The 16,510-nt window shown below is 46.5% G+C and overlaps 1 protein-coding gene across 3 annotated transcripts in view; it reads right to left on the reverse strand.

Annotated features, from left to right (window-relative positions):
* Positions 1-14,084, reverse strand: part of LOC132385898 (E3 ubiquitin-protein ligase TRIM39-like) — a 33,078-nt gene extending 18,994 nt beyond the window's left edge. For all 3 annotated transcript variants that reach the window (XM_059958137.1, XM_059958136.1, XM_059958138.1), the window contains exons 1-6: positions 13,585-14,084; positions 13,016-13,111; positions 12,372-12,605; positions 10,519-10,541; positions 10,314-10,432; positions 324-455 (exon numbers count right to left, since the gene is read on the reverse strand). In XM_059958137.1, the coding sequence (XP_059814120.1) occupies positions 324-455; positions 10,314-10,432; positions 10,519-10,541; positions 12,372-12,605; positions 13,016-13,111; positions 13,585-13,995 (1,015 nt within the window). In that variant the 5' untranslated portion in view covers positions 13,996-14,084. The remainder of the gene's footprint in view (positions 1-323; positions 456-10,313; positions 10,433-10,518; positions 10,542-12,371; positions 12,606-13,015; positions 13,112-13,584) is intronic.
* Positions 14,085-16,510: the final 2,426 nt, after the last annotated feature.

Genomic DNA, 16,510 nt, shown 5'->3' on the forward strand with positions numbered 1-16,510 from the left:
GGGATCGGGGGCAGACTCGGACAGCGCGGCCCCGGGGATCGGGGGGTGACTCGGACAGCGCGGCCCCGGGGATCGGGGGGAGACTCGGACAGCGCGGCCCCGGGGATCGGGGGGAGACTCGGACAGCGCGGCCCCGGGGATCGGGGGGTGACTCGGACAGCGCGGCCCCGGGGATCGGAGGGAGACTCGGACAGCGCGGCCCCGGGGATCGGGGGGAGACTCGGACAGCGCGGCCCCGGTGATCGGGGGGAGACTCGGGCAGTGGGACCCGGGGATCGGGGGGTGGTGGAGATCTCAGGCGCGGTCGGGTGGCCGACACGAACCTTTGATTCGACAAAAGCAGATGTCTCCACAAGGGTTTTCCGCTGAACAGGGGAAACATCCTCGCTCACTCCTGCCTGTTGACCCCTGAAAGAATTTTGTGTTTCCATGAGATCTCCTCTCATTCTCCGAAACTGGGAACAGAGAACATAGAGCAGTACAGCACAGGAACAGGCCCGTCATACAATGTTCACTTTCATTTGTGAGTGGGAAGTGGGGCAGTGTGATGGTTTGAAACAGTAAAGGAGGTGATGATGGGAACCGGTAGGGGAGAGATGAATGGCAGATTGAACCAGGAGGGGGTGGGGTGGAAACCCTGTGGGTGATCTGTGTGTGTAGACGTAATGAGAAGCTAGAGGGGGCAAAGATGGCAGATCAGGATGACTTTGTCCCCTTTCCCAGAGCCCCATCCCCCGCAGCCCCTCATTAGGACAGGGGATGAATTTGCAGGAACCCTTAAGCAACACAGGTCCTGATGAAGTGTTTCAGTCTGAACCGTAGACTGTTTACTCGTTTCTATAGAAACTTACCGGCCTGCTGTTCCCCCAACAATTTGTTTGTGTTACTCTGCTTTAAATATACTCAATTATTTGGCCCCCACCGCTGCCTGTGGCAGATTCACTATCCTGTGGATAAAGGAATTCCTCCGCATCTCTGTCCTAAATGGACATCCCTATAGTCGGAGGCTGTGCTCACCGTTCTCGACCCACCCACATCCTCCCAACATCAACTCTCTCCAGACAGGTGTCAGAGAGATCTGGCGAGACCCTTCACCAGGACCCGTGTAGCTTTGATTACCAGCATCTGCAGATTTTCTCCTGTTTGATTTTTAATGCAGGAGTTAATAAGTAAACTTCTTGATTGGTCAGAGTCTCAAAAGTTATGGGGAGGAGACTGGAGAATAGGGTTGAGAGGGATGATAAATCAGCTATTCTTCTAAACTCCGGTGAGTACAGGCCCAGAACCATCTAACACTCCTCATATGTTAACTCTTTCATTCATGGAATTATTCTGGTGAATCATCTGCACCCCCTCCAATGCCAGCACATGATTTCCGATAGAAGGGACCCAAAACTGCTCACAATACTCCAAGTGTGGTCTGACCAATGCCTTATAAAACCTCAGAATTACATCCTTGCTCTTGTACTCTAATCCTCTCGAAATGAAAGCAAGCATTGATTTTGCCAATCTTACCACTGACACAAACTGCAAGTTAACCTTCAGGGAATCCTGCCCAAGGACACCCATGTCCGTTTGCACCTCTGATTTTTGAATTTCGCCCTGTTTACAGAATTGTCTATGCCTTTATTCCTTCGATCAAAGTCGTACCTGCCCAAGTTTGTACCTGTCAAACTCTACCTGTACTACAAGATCCCTATTACGTATACTGGTGCATTCAAATAAGACCATAAGACACAGCAGCAGAAGCCGGCCATTTGGCCCTTCGAATCTGCTCCGCCATTTTATCACAAGCTGATCCATTCTCCCATTTAGTGCCACTCCCCCACCTTCTCACCATGACCTTTGATGCCCTTGCTACTCAGATACTGATCAATCTCTGCCTTAAATACACCCAATGACCTGGCCTCCACTGCCACAACAAATTCACAGATTCACCACCCTCTGGCTAAAAAATTTTCTTTGCATCTCCGTTCTGAGTGGGCGCCCTTCAATCCTTAAGTCATGCTCTCTCGTACTAGACTCCCCCACCATGGGAAACAACTTTGCCACATCCACTCTGTCCATGCCTTTTAAAATTCGACATGTTTCCGTGAGGTTCCTCCTCATTCTTCTAAACTGCACGGAGTTCAGTCCAAGAGTGATCAAATGTTCCTCACATGTTAACCCTCTCATTCCCAGAATCATTCTGGTGAATCTGCTCTGAACCCTCTCCAATGTCAGAACATCCTTTCTTAAATAAGGAGCCCAAAACTGCACACAGTATTCCAAGTGAGATCTTACCATTGCCTTATAGAGCCTCAACATCACATCCCTGCTCTTATATTTTATTCCTCTAGAAATGAATGTCAACCTTCTTCACCACCGACTCAACCTGGAGACTAACCTTAAGGGTATCCTGCACGAGCACCCTCAAGTCCCGTTGCATCTCAGAACTTTGAATTCTCTCTCCACTTAAATAATAATCTGCCAACACTTTTCAACATTGTATTTCATTTGCCACTTCTTTGACCATTCTCCAAATCTATCCAAGTCTCTCTGCAGACTCTCTGTTTCCTCAGGTGGGGGAGTTTCCACCTACCTTTGTATCATCAGCAAACTTAGCCACAAAGCCATCTTTTCCATAATCCAAATCGTTGATATACAACGTAAAAAGAAGTGGCCCCAACACGGACCCCTCTGGAACGCCACTGGTAACTGGCAGACAACCAGAATGGGATCCTTTATTCCCACTCTCTGTTTCCTCCCAATCAGCCAACGCTGAATTCACATATGTAACTTTCCCGTAATTCCATGGGCTCTTATCTTGTTTAGCAGCCTCATTTGTGGCACCTTGTCAAAATCACCTTCTGAAAATCCAAATACACAACATCCACTGCATCTCCCTTGTCCAGCCTACTTGTAATCTCCTCAAAAGATTTCAATGGGTTTGTCAGGCAGGATTTTCCTTTAAGGCAACCATGCTGAGTATGGCCTATCTTGTCATATGCGTCCAGGTACTCCGTAACCTCATCCTTGACAATTGACTCCCACCGATGTCAAGCTAACAGGTCTATAATTTACTTTTTGCTTCCTTGCCCCTTTCTTAAATACCAGAGTGGCATTTACAATCTTCCACTCCTCCGGAACCATGTCAGAATCTATTGACTTTTGAAAGATCATTGCTAATGCCTCTGCGATCTCCACAGCTACTTCCTTCAAAACACAAGGGTGAATTCCATCTGGTCCTGGAGATTTATCTACCCTGAGACTATTCAGCTTCCTGAGTACTTTCTCTGTCGTAATTGTGACTGCGCACACTTCTCTTCCCTGACACCTTTGAGTGGCCGGTATACTGCTGATATCTTCCTCAGTGAGGACTGATGAAAATACTCGTTCAGTTCCTCAGCCATCTCCTTATCTCCCGTTACAATTTCTCCAGCATCATTTTCTATCAGTCCTATATCCACTCTCACCGGTTTTTTTATTCTTTATATACTTGAAAAAGCTTTTGGTATCTTCTTTGATATTATTTGCTAGCTTTCTTTCATAGTTCATCTTTTCCCTCTTAATGGCCTTCTTAGTTTCCTTTTGTAAGCTTTTAAAAACATCCCAATCCCCTGTCTTCCCACTATTTTTTTGTTTCCTTGAATGCCCTCTCCTTTGCTTTTACTTTGGCTTTCACTTCTCTTGTCAGCCATGGTTGCATCTTTTTCCATTTGAAAATTACTTCTTTTTTGGAATGTATCTGTCTTGCACCTTCCTCACTTCTCGCATAAACTCCAGCCACTGCTGCTCTGCTGTCCTCCCGCTAGTGTCCCTTTCCAGTCAAATTTGGCCAGTTCCTCTCTCATGCCACTGTATTTTCCTTTACTCCACTGCAATACCGACACATCGGATTTCTGCTTCTCTTTCTCAAATTTCACAGTGAACTCAATCATGTTACGATCACTGCCACCTAACAGTTCCTTTACCTCAATCTCTCTAATCACCTCTGGGTCATTACACAATATCCAATTCAGTACCACTGATCCCGTAGTGGGCTCAACAACAAGCTGTTCTGAAAAGCCATCTCGTAGACATTCTTCAAATTCTCTCTCTTGAGATCCAGTGTCGATCTGATTTTCCCAATCCACTCGCATGTTAAAATCCCCACAATTATCATAACACTGCCCTTCTGGCAAGCCTTTTCTATTTCCTGTTGTAATCTGTAGTCCACATCGCTGCAGCTGTTAGGAGGCCGGTAGATAACTGCCATCAGGGTCCTTTTACCCCTGCGATTTCTTAGCTCAACCCATAAAGATTCTGCACCTTCCGATCCTATGTCACCTCTTTCCCACCCCCCTGCCAAATTAGTTTAAACCCTCCCAAACAGCTCTATTAAACATTTCTGCTATGATATTGATCCCCTTCGGGTTCAGGTGTAACCCATCCTTTTTGAACAGTTAATACTTCCCCCTAAAGAGATACCAATGATCCAAGAATCTGAAGCCCTGCCTCCTGCACCAGTCTCTCAGCCATGCATTCATCTGCCTGATCCTACTATTCTTGCCCTCGCTAGCACGTGGCACAGGTAGCAATCCTGAGATTACTACCCTGGAGGTCCTGCTTCTCAGCTTCATTCCGAACTCCCGGAAATCTCTCTTCAGGACCTCCTCCCTTTTCCTCTCTATGTCATTGGTACCAACATGTACCAAGACAGCTGGCTGCTCGCCCTCTCCCTTCAGGATATTCTGGACCCGATCCGAGACATCCCGTACCCTGGCACCTGGGAGGCAGCACACCATGCGGGTATCTCTATCAGGCTCACAGAATCTCCTGTCTGTTCCCCTGACTATGGAATCCCCTATGACTACCGCATTCCTCTTCTCCCTCCTTCCCTCCTGCACAACAGCGCCAGGCTCAGTGCCAGAGACCCGGTCATTGTGGCCGTCCCCTGTCAGGTCATCCACCTCAACAGCATCCAAAACGATATACTTGTTGCTGAGGGGGGCAGACACAGTGGTGCTCTCCACTATCCGGGCATTTCCCTTCCCTCTCCTGACAGTCACCCAGTTTTCTGACCCCTGTAGCCTAGGGATGACTACCTCCCTGTAGCTCCTGTCCATCTCCTCTTCGTTTTCTCTAATAAGCAGTAGGTCATCAAGCTGCTGCTCCAGATCCCTAACACGGTCTCCGAGGAGCTGAATCTCGGTTCACCTGGTGTAGATGTGGCTATCAGGGAGGCTGGAGGTCACCCAGGATTCCCACATCTGACACCCTGAACAAAGCACTGACCCTGCAGACATGCTACCTAATTCTACAGGAATGAAACAAAGAAAGATAGGTCTACTCACCCACTTACTTCCCCAGACACACGAACTTTTTAAACCGTTCGCTAATGTGCCCTGCTGTTCCCCTGTCCGACGGGCCGATTTACCAAGGGGAGAAAAAGAGTCGGTGCCTCGCTCTCGCCTCTTCCCGTTACCGCCTGAGCCAGTTGAGCCAAAGCCCTACACTCTGCTGCCACCCACTCCGCTGCCCGCTGTATAGGGTGGTCATCTTTTTAAACTCTCCGCGCTGTCCTGCGCAGTCTCGCCGTTCTTGTACGCAAAGTTTTTTTTTACACTGTCTTCCTTCAGAATTTAGTTCCCACGCCGCCCTTCTTGTCCCAATCTAAAAAACACCTTCAGTCCTGTATTCATCAGCCTACTCCACACTGTCCACATGAAATTCAGCAAGGCCTTTGATGTCGATGATAGACCACACTTGGAGTATTGTCTGCATTTCCGGTTCCCGAATATGGGGAGGATGTCATTACACTGGACAGGAGGCTTCAGGAGGATGTTACCAGGACTGGGGGCCTGGGTTAAAAGCAAAGAGTGAGTAAGCTTGGGCTATTCAGCTGTAGTGTAGGATGTTCAGGTATGACCCCTTATCAAGGTAAATAATTCTAAGGAGCTTAAATAACGTTCTTTTTCCAAGAAATGGGAGTACAGAACCAGAGGCCTCAGATTGAAAGTGAGATGGGAAATCGGGTAACATTCTCAGAGAGAGGGAGGTTGGTGAACGGAATTTGCCCTCAGACGCTGTCGAAACAGGTAAAAAATAACATATTTTAAAATAAATACACAGATGGGAAATGGTTAGAGGGATGGGGGCGGGGGGCAAACACACACAAATGGGACATGCTCAAGAAGACATCTTAGTCTTGCAGATTGATGAAGTGGGCCGTGAGTTCAACATCCATCAAACCCTCCCAGATCATCCTCCTGAGGAATCTCACCCCGGAGTCTGTCTGTGAAGTGTTGATGTGACGTCACGTCAGAGGGCAGCTCAGTGACACAGAACAGACAGACTGGGTAAGGACGGCAGATTTCAATCCTAAATGGGAATTTGTGCCTATTTCTGTGGTTGTGTATCACACTCTGATAGTATATCGTGTGTGTGTGTGTGTGTGTGTGTGTGTGTGTGTGTTGATTGTGGTAAATATCCGTGTGGAGTGTATACACATTGAAGGAGAGTGTGCACATTGAAGAATTTTTATGTTACAGTGTGTCATCACATGTCTGGTGTGTGTTGACAATGTGTCACACGTGATTGAGTTGTTTAAATGAATAAATGACTGTCTCTGAAGAGACTGGTTTCCAGGTTACTGAGGGAAATAACAACGTACATTGCTGAGGCTCTGACTACAATCTGCCAGTCCTTCCTGTGTATGTGTGTGAGGGAGCTTTGCCAGGCCGGTTATGCTGTGTGTGCTTCTCCCGAGATGAAATCTTGACCCATGTCAATGCTTGTTGGTGTGTCCGAGCTCATTCTCACAATGCTTCAATGTAGTGGTCTGATCACCATAAGACATAGGAGCAGAATTAGGCCATTTTCCTATCGAGTCTGCTCCGCCATTCAATAATTGCTGATCCTTTTTTCCCTCCTCAGCCACACTACCTGGTCTTCTCCCCGTAACCTTTGATGCTGTGTCCAATCTAGAACCTATCATGCTCTGCCTTAAATACACCCAACAGGTTCCACAAATTCAACAGCTGCTGGCACAAATTTCTCCACGTTTTAAATAGATTCCCCCTCTGTCTTGAGGCTGTGCCCTCTTGTCCTAAACTCCACCACCATGGGAAACATCCTTTCCACATCTACTCTGTCTAGGACTTTCAACATTCGAAAGGTTTCTAGGACTTTCAACATTTGAAAGGTTTCAATGAGATTCCCCCTCATCTTTCTAAATTCCAGCGAGTACAGACACAGAGCTATCAAACGTTCCTTGTATGATAACCCTTTCATTCCTGGAATCATCCTTATGAAATGAACCTTCTGCAATGCCAGCACATCTTTTCTTAGACGAGGAGCCCAAAATTGTTCACAATACACAAGGTGAGTCTTCACCAGTGCCTTATAAATCCTCAGCATCACATCCCTGCTCTTGAAATGAATGCTATTTAAACCGATTGAATTCAATGCTAACATTGGATTTGCCTTCCTCACCACTGACTCTACCTGCAAGTTACCATTTAGGAAGTTCTGCAAAATGACTGCTAAGTCCAATTTCGTCTCAGATTTTTTTGATTTTCTCCCCATTTGAAAATCTGCACATTATTTCTATGACCAAAGTGCAGGACCATGTATTTTCCAACATTGTATATAATTTGCCAATTTCTTTCCCTTTCTCCTCATCCAAGTCCTTGTCAGGACTAACTGTTTCCTCAACACTACCGGCCCCACCGCCAATCTTCGTATCATCTGCAAAACCTGGAAACAAAGCCATCTACTCTAGGACAAGAGGGTATGACTTCAGGATTGAAGGACGTCCTTTTAGAACTCAGATGCAGAGAAATTACTTTAGTCAGTGTGTGCGGAGAATCTGTGGAATTTGTTGCGACATGTGGCTGTGGAGGCCAAGGCATATTTAAGGCAGAGATGTACCGGTTCTCATTTAGCCAGGGCATCAAATGGTATGGGGTGAAAGCAGGGGAGTGGGGATAACCGGAAGAATTGGGTCTTCCCATGACTGAATATTGGAGCAAACTCAATGGGCCGAATGGCCTATTTCTGCTCCTATATCTTATTGTCTATTCCATCAGCTAATTCTTGATATACAGCATAAAATGAAGGTGTCCTAACACCTGTGTCCCTGTGGAACACGACTCACTGGCAGCCAACCAGGAAAGGTTCCGTTTACTCCCATTCGCTGTTTCCTACCAATCAGCCAATGTTCTAACCATGCCTGTAACTTTTCCGTAATACCATGGCCTCTTAACCTGGTTACCACCTTCATGCGTGGCACTTTGTCAAAGGCCTTCCGAGATTCCAAATATACAACATCCACTGCATCCCCTTTATCGATCCTGCTTGTAATCTCCTCAAAGAATCCCAGCAGGTTTGTCAGGCAGGATATTCCCTAACGAAGCCATGCTGACTTGTCCTATCTTGTCCAGTGTCACCAAGTATTCCATAACCTCATACTTAACAACTGACTCCAATTTCTTCCCAACCACAGAGGTGAGGCAAACTGGTCAATAATTTCCTTTCTGCTGCCTTCCTCCTTACTTAAAGAGTCAAGTGACATTTGCCATTTTCCAGTCCTCTGGCACCATGCCAGGGTCCAATGATTTTGAAAGATCATTTGGAATGCCTCCATAATTTCTGCTGCGACCTCTTTCAGAACACTGGGGTGCAGTTCATCTGGTCTGGGTGACTTATGTATCTTTAGGGCTTTCAGCTTTTTGAGCAGCTTCTCCCTTGTAACAGTAACTGCACTCACTACTCTTCCCTCACACTCTTCAACACCGGGCACAGTGCTGGTGTCTTCCACGGTGAATACTGGTGCAAAATATTTGGCTTATCTGCCATCTCTTTATCCTCTGTTATTATGCATCCAGCCTCATTTTCTAGCTGTCCTATATCCACTCTCATCTCTGTTTTATTTTTTTACAATACTTGAAAAATAATTTGATATTGTTTGCTATCTTGTTTTCCAAAGATAGGTGTGTAAAAAGGGCCTGAAGGATCATTGGATACCAGAGTCACTCCAACCACAAACTGTACCAGTTGCTACCATCCGGGATACGGTACCACAGCATAAAAGCCGGGAGCAACAGGCTCCGGGACAGCTTCTTCAACCAGGCCAGTTCAATTCAAATCAATTTCTTGTTTATTTTTTCCCACCCAATCATCCTTTTAGTTCCCCTCTGTAGATATTTAAAAGCTTCCCAATCCTCTCCCTTCCGAATAATTTTTGTTTAGTTGTATGCCCTCTCCTTTGCCTTTACATTAACTTTTCTTCCCTTGTCAGCCATGGTTGTACTATTTCGCCATTTGAGTATTTATTTATTTTTGGAGTACATCTTCCTCATTTTCCCAGAAACTGACACCATTTCTGCTCTGCTCTCATCCCTGGCAGCATCTCCTTCCAATTTGCTTTGGCCAACTCCTCTCTCAGACCACTGTAATTTCTTTTACTCCTCTGAAATAATACAATGTCAGGCTTTACTGTCTCCTTATCAGATTTCAAGTTGGACTCGGTCATGTTGTGAGCTCTGCCTCCTAAGGTTTCTTTTAACTACTCACCTCTGGTTCGATACATAACACCCAATCCAGTAGAGCTGTTCCCCGAGTAGGCTCAACGACAAACTGCTCTAGAAAGCCATCACATTGCATTCAACAAACTCACTCTCTTGAAATCCTTTACCAACCTGATTTTCCCAATTGCCCTGCATGTTGAAATCTCCCATGATTATCATAACATTGTCCTTTTCATCAGCCTTTTCTATTTCCAGTTGTAATTTGTGGGCCTCAACCCACTGACTGTTGGGAGGCCTGTGTATGACTGGTGTCAGTGTCATTTTTACTTTTGCAGTTCCTTACCTCAACCCACAAGATTCAACATCTTCCAATCCTATGTCACATCTTGCTACTGATTTACCAGCAGAGCCACACCACCCCCTCACCCGACCTTCCTACACCACCGATACATTGTGTAACCTTGGACATTCAGATCCCAACTACAACCATGATTCCGCGATGGCCACAACAACATCACAACACCAGTTCCTCTGGTTGGATGCAAACTTATGCACTGGTGTGTTAGTGCATTCGCCTGGGATTGGAACACAGTGGTTCATCCGCCAGTCCCGTGTATTGGTTGTATTGTGACCCTGTGCTGGTGTGTCCAGGGGTCTGACATCTCCAGCTGACCATGTGACAGTGATGCCTCCCAGTCAGTGGGGTTGATGTGGAATAAACTTCAGTTCCCCTTCAGCCCAGTATTATAGACAATCTTTGCCTCAAATTGAAACTAAATTGAGCTTCATAAATAAGGAGAAATGAATCTTTGTAAGTTTTACCTCGATTAATAGCATCAAGTGTTTCTCTAAGCACTGTGTTCAACAAATAGAGGTGATCGAATTTTTCAACCGGTAGGGTCTCATCTGTCACTGACAATTCCTGGACATCGTCATTAATCCTGTAAATATTAAACTGCTGGTTATAAATTGCTATTCTGAACTATTTTCAAATCCATTCAGGGTTTCAGTAAAGAGCCTGTCCTACCTTCTGTTCCGACGAGCTTCCTCCTGAAATAAATAAAACACAAATCTGATTAGACTTGGACTTACTGTCCACATCCTGAATTTCATCCAAATCATTACAAGGTGTTGAAAATTCCCACTCCCACAATCACTCAGACACACGGACAATACAGAACCATGGGGTAAATGACAGGGAAAGTTTCTGAATGTCAGACCATTACTGAGAGGAAGAAACTTACAGGGAAGACAGGACAGGCTGTGCATTATCATCTGGATATGAAGTCAGTCTGATAGGATGGAGGAATTTAAGATCAGTGATGTATGTGATTGTGTGCAGGTGGAGGAAGTTCCTCTATTTATGGGGAGACTCGTGGGGAGATGTAATTCCAGATGGATTTTAACAAATTCCACAAGAAATTTAGTGAGGAGGATGTGAAACTCGCTGCCACAGGAGTGGATGAAATGGAACAGCAGAGACTGACTGTAATGGGGAGGCTGGATAAACACGTGAGGGACCAGGGAGTTCGGGGCACTGTTGCTGGGTGCGGTGAGTAGGTGGCAGGAGGATTGTGAAGCAGGGATACTGATAGAAGATGGACCTAATGGCCTGTTTATGATAGAGAATGGGATATAATCCCATGCGAAATATATCCAAAAAATAAAGAGACAGTGAAAGTTTCCATAATCTGATGGAAACCGGATATGGATGATAAGTCTAATGTGTGGGTCAAATTCTTTGTTCTCACTGATTGACAGAGAGACCCTCACACCAACTGCATCAGACACTCTCACAGCCTGTGACTGGAACCGGGTGTTAATGGGAGTTTCAGAGGATATTTAATGTGGTAATTAAGGAAACAGTCAGCAGCTCTGTGTTATGATCGGAGTAAATAATTTCAGAGAGATTTGCATTTTGTCCTGGGGTGTACAGAAGTTGTGGAAGCCCAGTTTTAGGACAATAGACAATAGACAATAGACAATAGGTGCAGCAGTAGGCCATTCGGCCCTTCTAGCCAGCACAGCCATTCACTGTGATCATGGATGATCATACACAATCAGTACCCCGTTCCTGCCCTCTCCCCAAATCCCTTGACCCCACGATCTATAAGAGCTCTGCTCTATCTAACTCTCTCTTGAATGCATCCAGAAACTTGGCCTCCACTGCCTTCTGGGGCAGAGCATTCCACATATCCACCACTCTCTGGGTGAAAAAGTTTTTCTGCATCACTGTTCTAAATGGGCTACCCCTTATTATTAAACTGTGGCCTCTAGTTCTGGACTCACCCATCAGCAGGAACATGCTTCCTGCCTCCAGCGTGTCCAATCCCTTAATAATCTTATTATTATGGGACAACAACAACCCTGAATCGTTGCATCAGTTGTCTGGTGAGAAACAGTTTACTGCCATTTGTAAATGCTGTGTGTAGGAGCAATGCATCTGTTTTCTGTCTGCATTGTATTCTGTGTTACGTGTTTATTATGGTAACTCATCATGTGAGTGGGGACGTGGTAAAAGCGAAGGGAAAAAGTTACGTATCTGTACTTTGTTCTGGGCAGTTTTGAGCTGGGGACGGGCGGATGTCATTCTGTACTTGACCGCTGTGTTGCAGCTTACTTTACAATGAATTACCTTGAAGTTTCATCGCTTCAAGGTTGTATTTGGCGAATGAAGGACTGAAAGCGTATCTTGGACATTTTGAAATGTCATTATTAGAGTGATGGGAGGGTGCATCATGCAGGTATAACAACTTGTGTGAGGTCGCCAGCAGCGGCAATTGATTTGTTAGAATTGGCCGCTGTGCTGTGTTTATTTCAAATATACCACTGTTCATTCAGTGCCCTTTGACAGAAACAAATTGAAATATAATCCCTCACCTTGAGAAATATCACACCATCTTTCTGATCCATCTGTTCCTTTAACTTAGTGATTTCCTCCTGAATAATCCTTATATTCTCTTGAAGTGCTAGAAGATTTTTCTCCATTGGGTTGAGAATCCTCTTCTCTTCTTCCCTGAGATCCCTGAGTAAGCTCTGCTCTTTCTCAGTGATAATCTGGCGCAGTTCAGCAAACTGGGATGTGACGTGGGACTGAAGGCTGTGTGACTGTTCCTGTTGAATGAAAGGTGAAGATTAATATACTGCATTGCTGTGCTCTGTTTCCTTTTGTCGTTAAGTTCGGTCTATTGGAGTCCATGCTACTTCTGAGTGCATTCCCGTCAACACCATTCCCTCACGTTTTCCTGAAACCTACTCTCACATATTGAACCATAAACTCCCATCTGATTCACACACACCTTCCCCACCTTTTCAGGGTTAACGGTAATTAGCCATTCATCCAGCATGTCCTTGGGATGTGTCGGAGTCTCTCGTGGTCACAGGGAGAGCATGCAAACTCCACACAGACAGCAGCAGAGGTCAGGATCGAACCCAGGTCACTGGAGCTGCGATACTCGGCTATTCTGCATTAAATGGATCAAAACTCGACAATAATATCAGAAATTCCGCTCAGGAAGCCTCACCCGAACTCCGGAAATCTTCTCTTTCTGTTGCTGCTCCTTTTCCTGGAAGTCTGATTTCTTTTTTGTGAGAGAGTCTAAGGAAGATTTTAGCTGATCCTGGAAGTCAGAGAGTGAAGGAAATAGAAACAAAGATGCATCAAAAGAAACAGGTGATCAAACCCGATTATCACACAAAATGCCGGAGGAACTCAGTGAGTCTGGCAGCATCTATTCAGGGGAAATAAACAGTCGATGTTCCGGGATGAGACCCTTCTTTGGGACTGGGAAGGAATGGGACAGAAGCCAGAATAAAAAGGTTGGGATGAGAATCCGCTGACAGGTGACGGGTGAGACAACGTGAGGGGGAACGTGGGGGAGGGTGATGAAGTGAGAAGCTGAGAGGGGACAGGTGGAAGAGATAAAGAGCTGGAGAAGAAGGAATCTAATACGAGAGGACAATCGACCATGGAAGAAACGGGAGGAACTGGGCTGTTTGCGGCCCTGAATGGCGACGAGGGAGGAGGTTAGGAGTCAGGTGTTGCAAAGGACAAAGGAAATGTGTTAAGTGTTAAATTAACGTTAGTTTTTACCTTATAGTTTTTAACAGCCTCTTTAATCAGCACAAATCGATGCTCTCTGTGTTCCTGCGCAGCTGCACAGATCACACAGATCAGTGTCTTGTCCGTTTCACGAAACAGCTTCAGTTCTTCCTCATGTTCCTCGCAGTGACGTTTACTTTCCTTCCCTTTCAGATTCAGGCTTAGATTCCGAACTTTGTGTGTCAGATTTGCTAAGGCCCGATTCACCCTGAGGGTGCGGTCAGCAAACTCCTCTCTACATTCCGGGCAGGAGTTTCTCTCCTCCCTTTCCCAATACTGTGTGATACAAGAGCGACAGAAGTTGTGTCCACACTCCAGTATAATCGGATCGGTGAAGAAATCCAGGCAGACGGGACAAATTACCTCCTCGCTCAAACTCTCGGTCTCTCCTTTCGAAGCCATGTTAACTCCGGCACTTCCTGATTCAGAATGCTTTCACTTTCGGGGAGCTGCTGATCCCCTGCAGTACCGCGATTGTCCACTACGCGCGCTGCAGACTCGGGGAATCACACAACACACACATAACGCTGGTGGAACACAGCAGGCCAGGCAGCATCTGTAGGGAGAAGCACTGTCGACGTTTCGGGCCGAGACCCTTCGTCAGGACAGCTGGTATGGTATACTGTGTCCGGTCTTCCCGGTGTGGCCTTTTATATATTGGTGAGACCCGACGCAGACTGGGAGACCGTTTCGCTGAACACCTACGCTCTGCCCACCAGAGAAAGCAGATCTCCCAGTGGCCACACATTTTAATTCCACGTCCCATTCCCATTCTGATATGTCTATCCATGGACTCCTCTACTGTCAAGATGAAGCCGCATTCAGGTTGGAGGAACAACACATGGGTAGCCTCCAACCTGATGGCATGAACATTGACTTCTCTCATTTCTGTTAATGCCCCTTCTCCCCTTCTTACCCCATCCCTGACATATTTAGTTGTTCGTCTTTTTTTTTCTCTCTCCCTCTCCCCATCACTGCCTGTTTTCCATCTCTTTCAGGTGCTCCCTTCCCCTTTCGTTCTGCCTAGGCCTCCCGTCCCATGATCCTTTCCCTTCCCCAGCTCTGTATCCCTGTGGCCAATCACCTTTCCAGCTCTTAGCTTCATCCCACCCCCTCCGGTCTTCTCCTATCATTTCGCATTTCCGCCTCCCCCTCCTACTTTCAAATCTCTTAATATCTTTCCTTTCGGTTAGTCTTGACGAAATGTCTCGGCCCGAAACGTCGACAGTTCTTCTTCCTATAGATGCTGCCTGGCCTGCTGTGTTCCACCAGGATTTTGTGTGTGTTGCTTGAATTTCAGCATCTGCAGATTTCCTCGTGTTTGCTCAGGGAATCAACGTGGTTTTGCTGGATGTGTTCAGTGGAAATTCTGGCCTTTTCTATGTTGAGTGTGGGATCAAACACACATTAAAGAGACAACAGATACGAAAACGCATCCATGGACTGTCTAAGCCCGGCTACGAGCGGAGGACGGTTGGCCGTATGGCTGGCAACCCCATCTTGTAAAATTCCAGTGCGACAAAAACGTCAGCTGAATCTCCAAAGGCCTCATCCATGCGGTCGGAAGGACATTCCCCTGGAAGACGATTGAAGTGCTGAGATGAAAGGAGAAGCCATGTGCCCCCTGGGGTGCTTCACTACTACCATAACTGTGAGGCTTCCTCAGCCAACCCGGCCTCTCCCTGTCCAGTGTAGAGGACCCCTGTAGTTCCAATGGTGTCCCTGACGTCTGGAATGTGTCAGTAGGCAGCATTCCTGTACGACTGGTCTTCGCAAACTTTTTTTAATGCCAAGGACCAATACCAGTAACCGTGGATCTCAGGTTGGGAACCGCTGCTCTCCAGACATCTCGATGTGATGGCAGGCCAACAAGTTTCGGGCGTCTTTCCCCGAGTTGATGATCTTCCAGCAGCAATCGCTGTCTATTTCCAGAGCATCCTGGGAACAGCCCGAGGATCAGTGAGCCTTCTGTCACACACAAACACACACAGCTGGGCTCAGACATACATCACTCTCACATTCCTCCCTTTGTGACACACTACTTGCTCCGTAGCCCCCGGTATGAAGCTCAAACTGTTGCAAACCTGCCCTTTAAATTCATGGCTGAGGCTGTGTTGTGTCTGTTCACTGTTTCATTTCGATATTAAATGAAGAGCATTGAATGGGAAGGAAAGTTTGAATAGAAGAATAAAGATCTCCTCTGAAGGTATATGGGGTCCTGGTGAGAGCGTACATGGAACACTGTACACAGGTCTGGTCTCCCTCCTGGAGTCAGCCTGTGGGATGAAGGGAATGAGGAGAAGTTTCAGAGATTGATTTGGGGGGTGCGGTAGTGTCCTCAGAGAGATTACATTGACTGGGCCTGTCTCAAAATTGGAGAAATAAGAGGTGGTCTGACTGAGACAGACACAGTCTGACAGGGTATTGACAGGGTGGGGCAGGAATGGCGTTTTTCTTCACTGGGTGTTGAATAAGGTCACAGACTCAGAATCCGATGTCGTCTGACAGGTCGCAGATGAGGAGTGCAGCGAATCTTTGGATTTTTTCCCCACAAGGTTTCTAAATTCACAAGGAATATTGAAGGGCGGAGCGAAGATGGGAACATTGCAAGAAAGTGTCCCTGAGGTCAAAGTTCAGCCATTATCGGAGTGAAAGGCCGAACTGGCGCAACGGGCCGAAAGGCAACCCCTGCTCCTGTTTCTTATTTCCTAAATCACGAGTTTACCTTTGCGCCTTGTTCTCCCTTGGCCTTCCGCCTGTCGGATTGCACAGGGGAGCGGTGAGAGCTCCGGAGATCCACCAGCAGCCGCTGCGGTTATTTCATGCTGTTGTTATTTATCGGTGTTTCTCTGTTTTTGCACAGTTTGTTACCTTAAGCACTCTGGCTGATCTTTCACTGCCTGCTTCTGTTATGGTT

This window comes from Hypanus sabinus, assembly GCF_030144855.1.
Source record: "Hypanus sabinus isolate sHypSab1 chromosome X2 unlocalized genomic scaffold, sHypSab1.hap1 SUPER_X2_unloc_4, whole genome shotgun sequence".
NCBI lineage: Eukaryota > Metazoa > Chordata > Chondrichthyes > Myliobatiformes > Dasyatidae > Hypanus > Hypanus sabinus.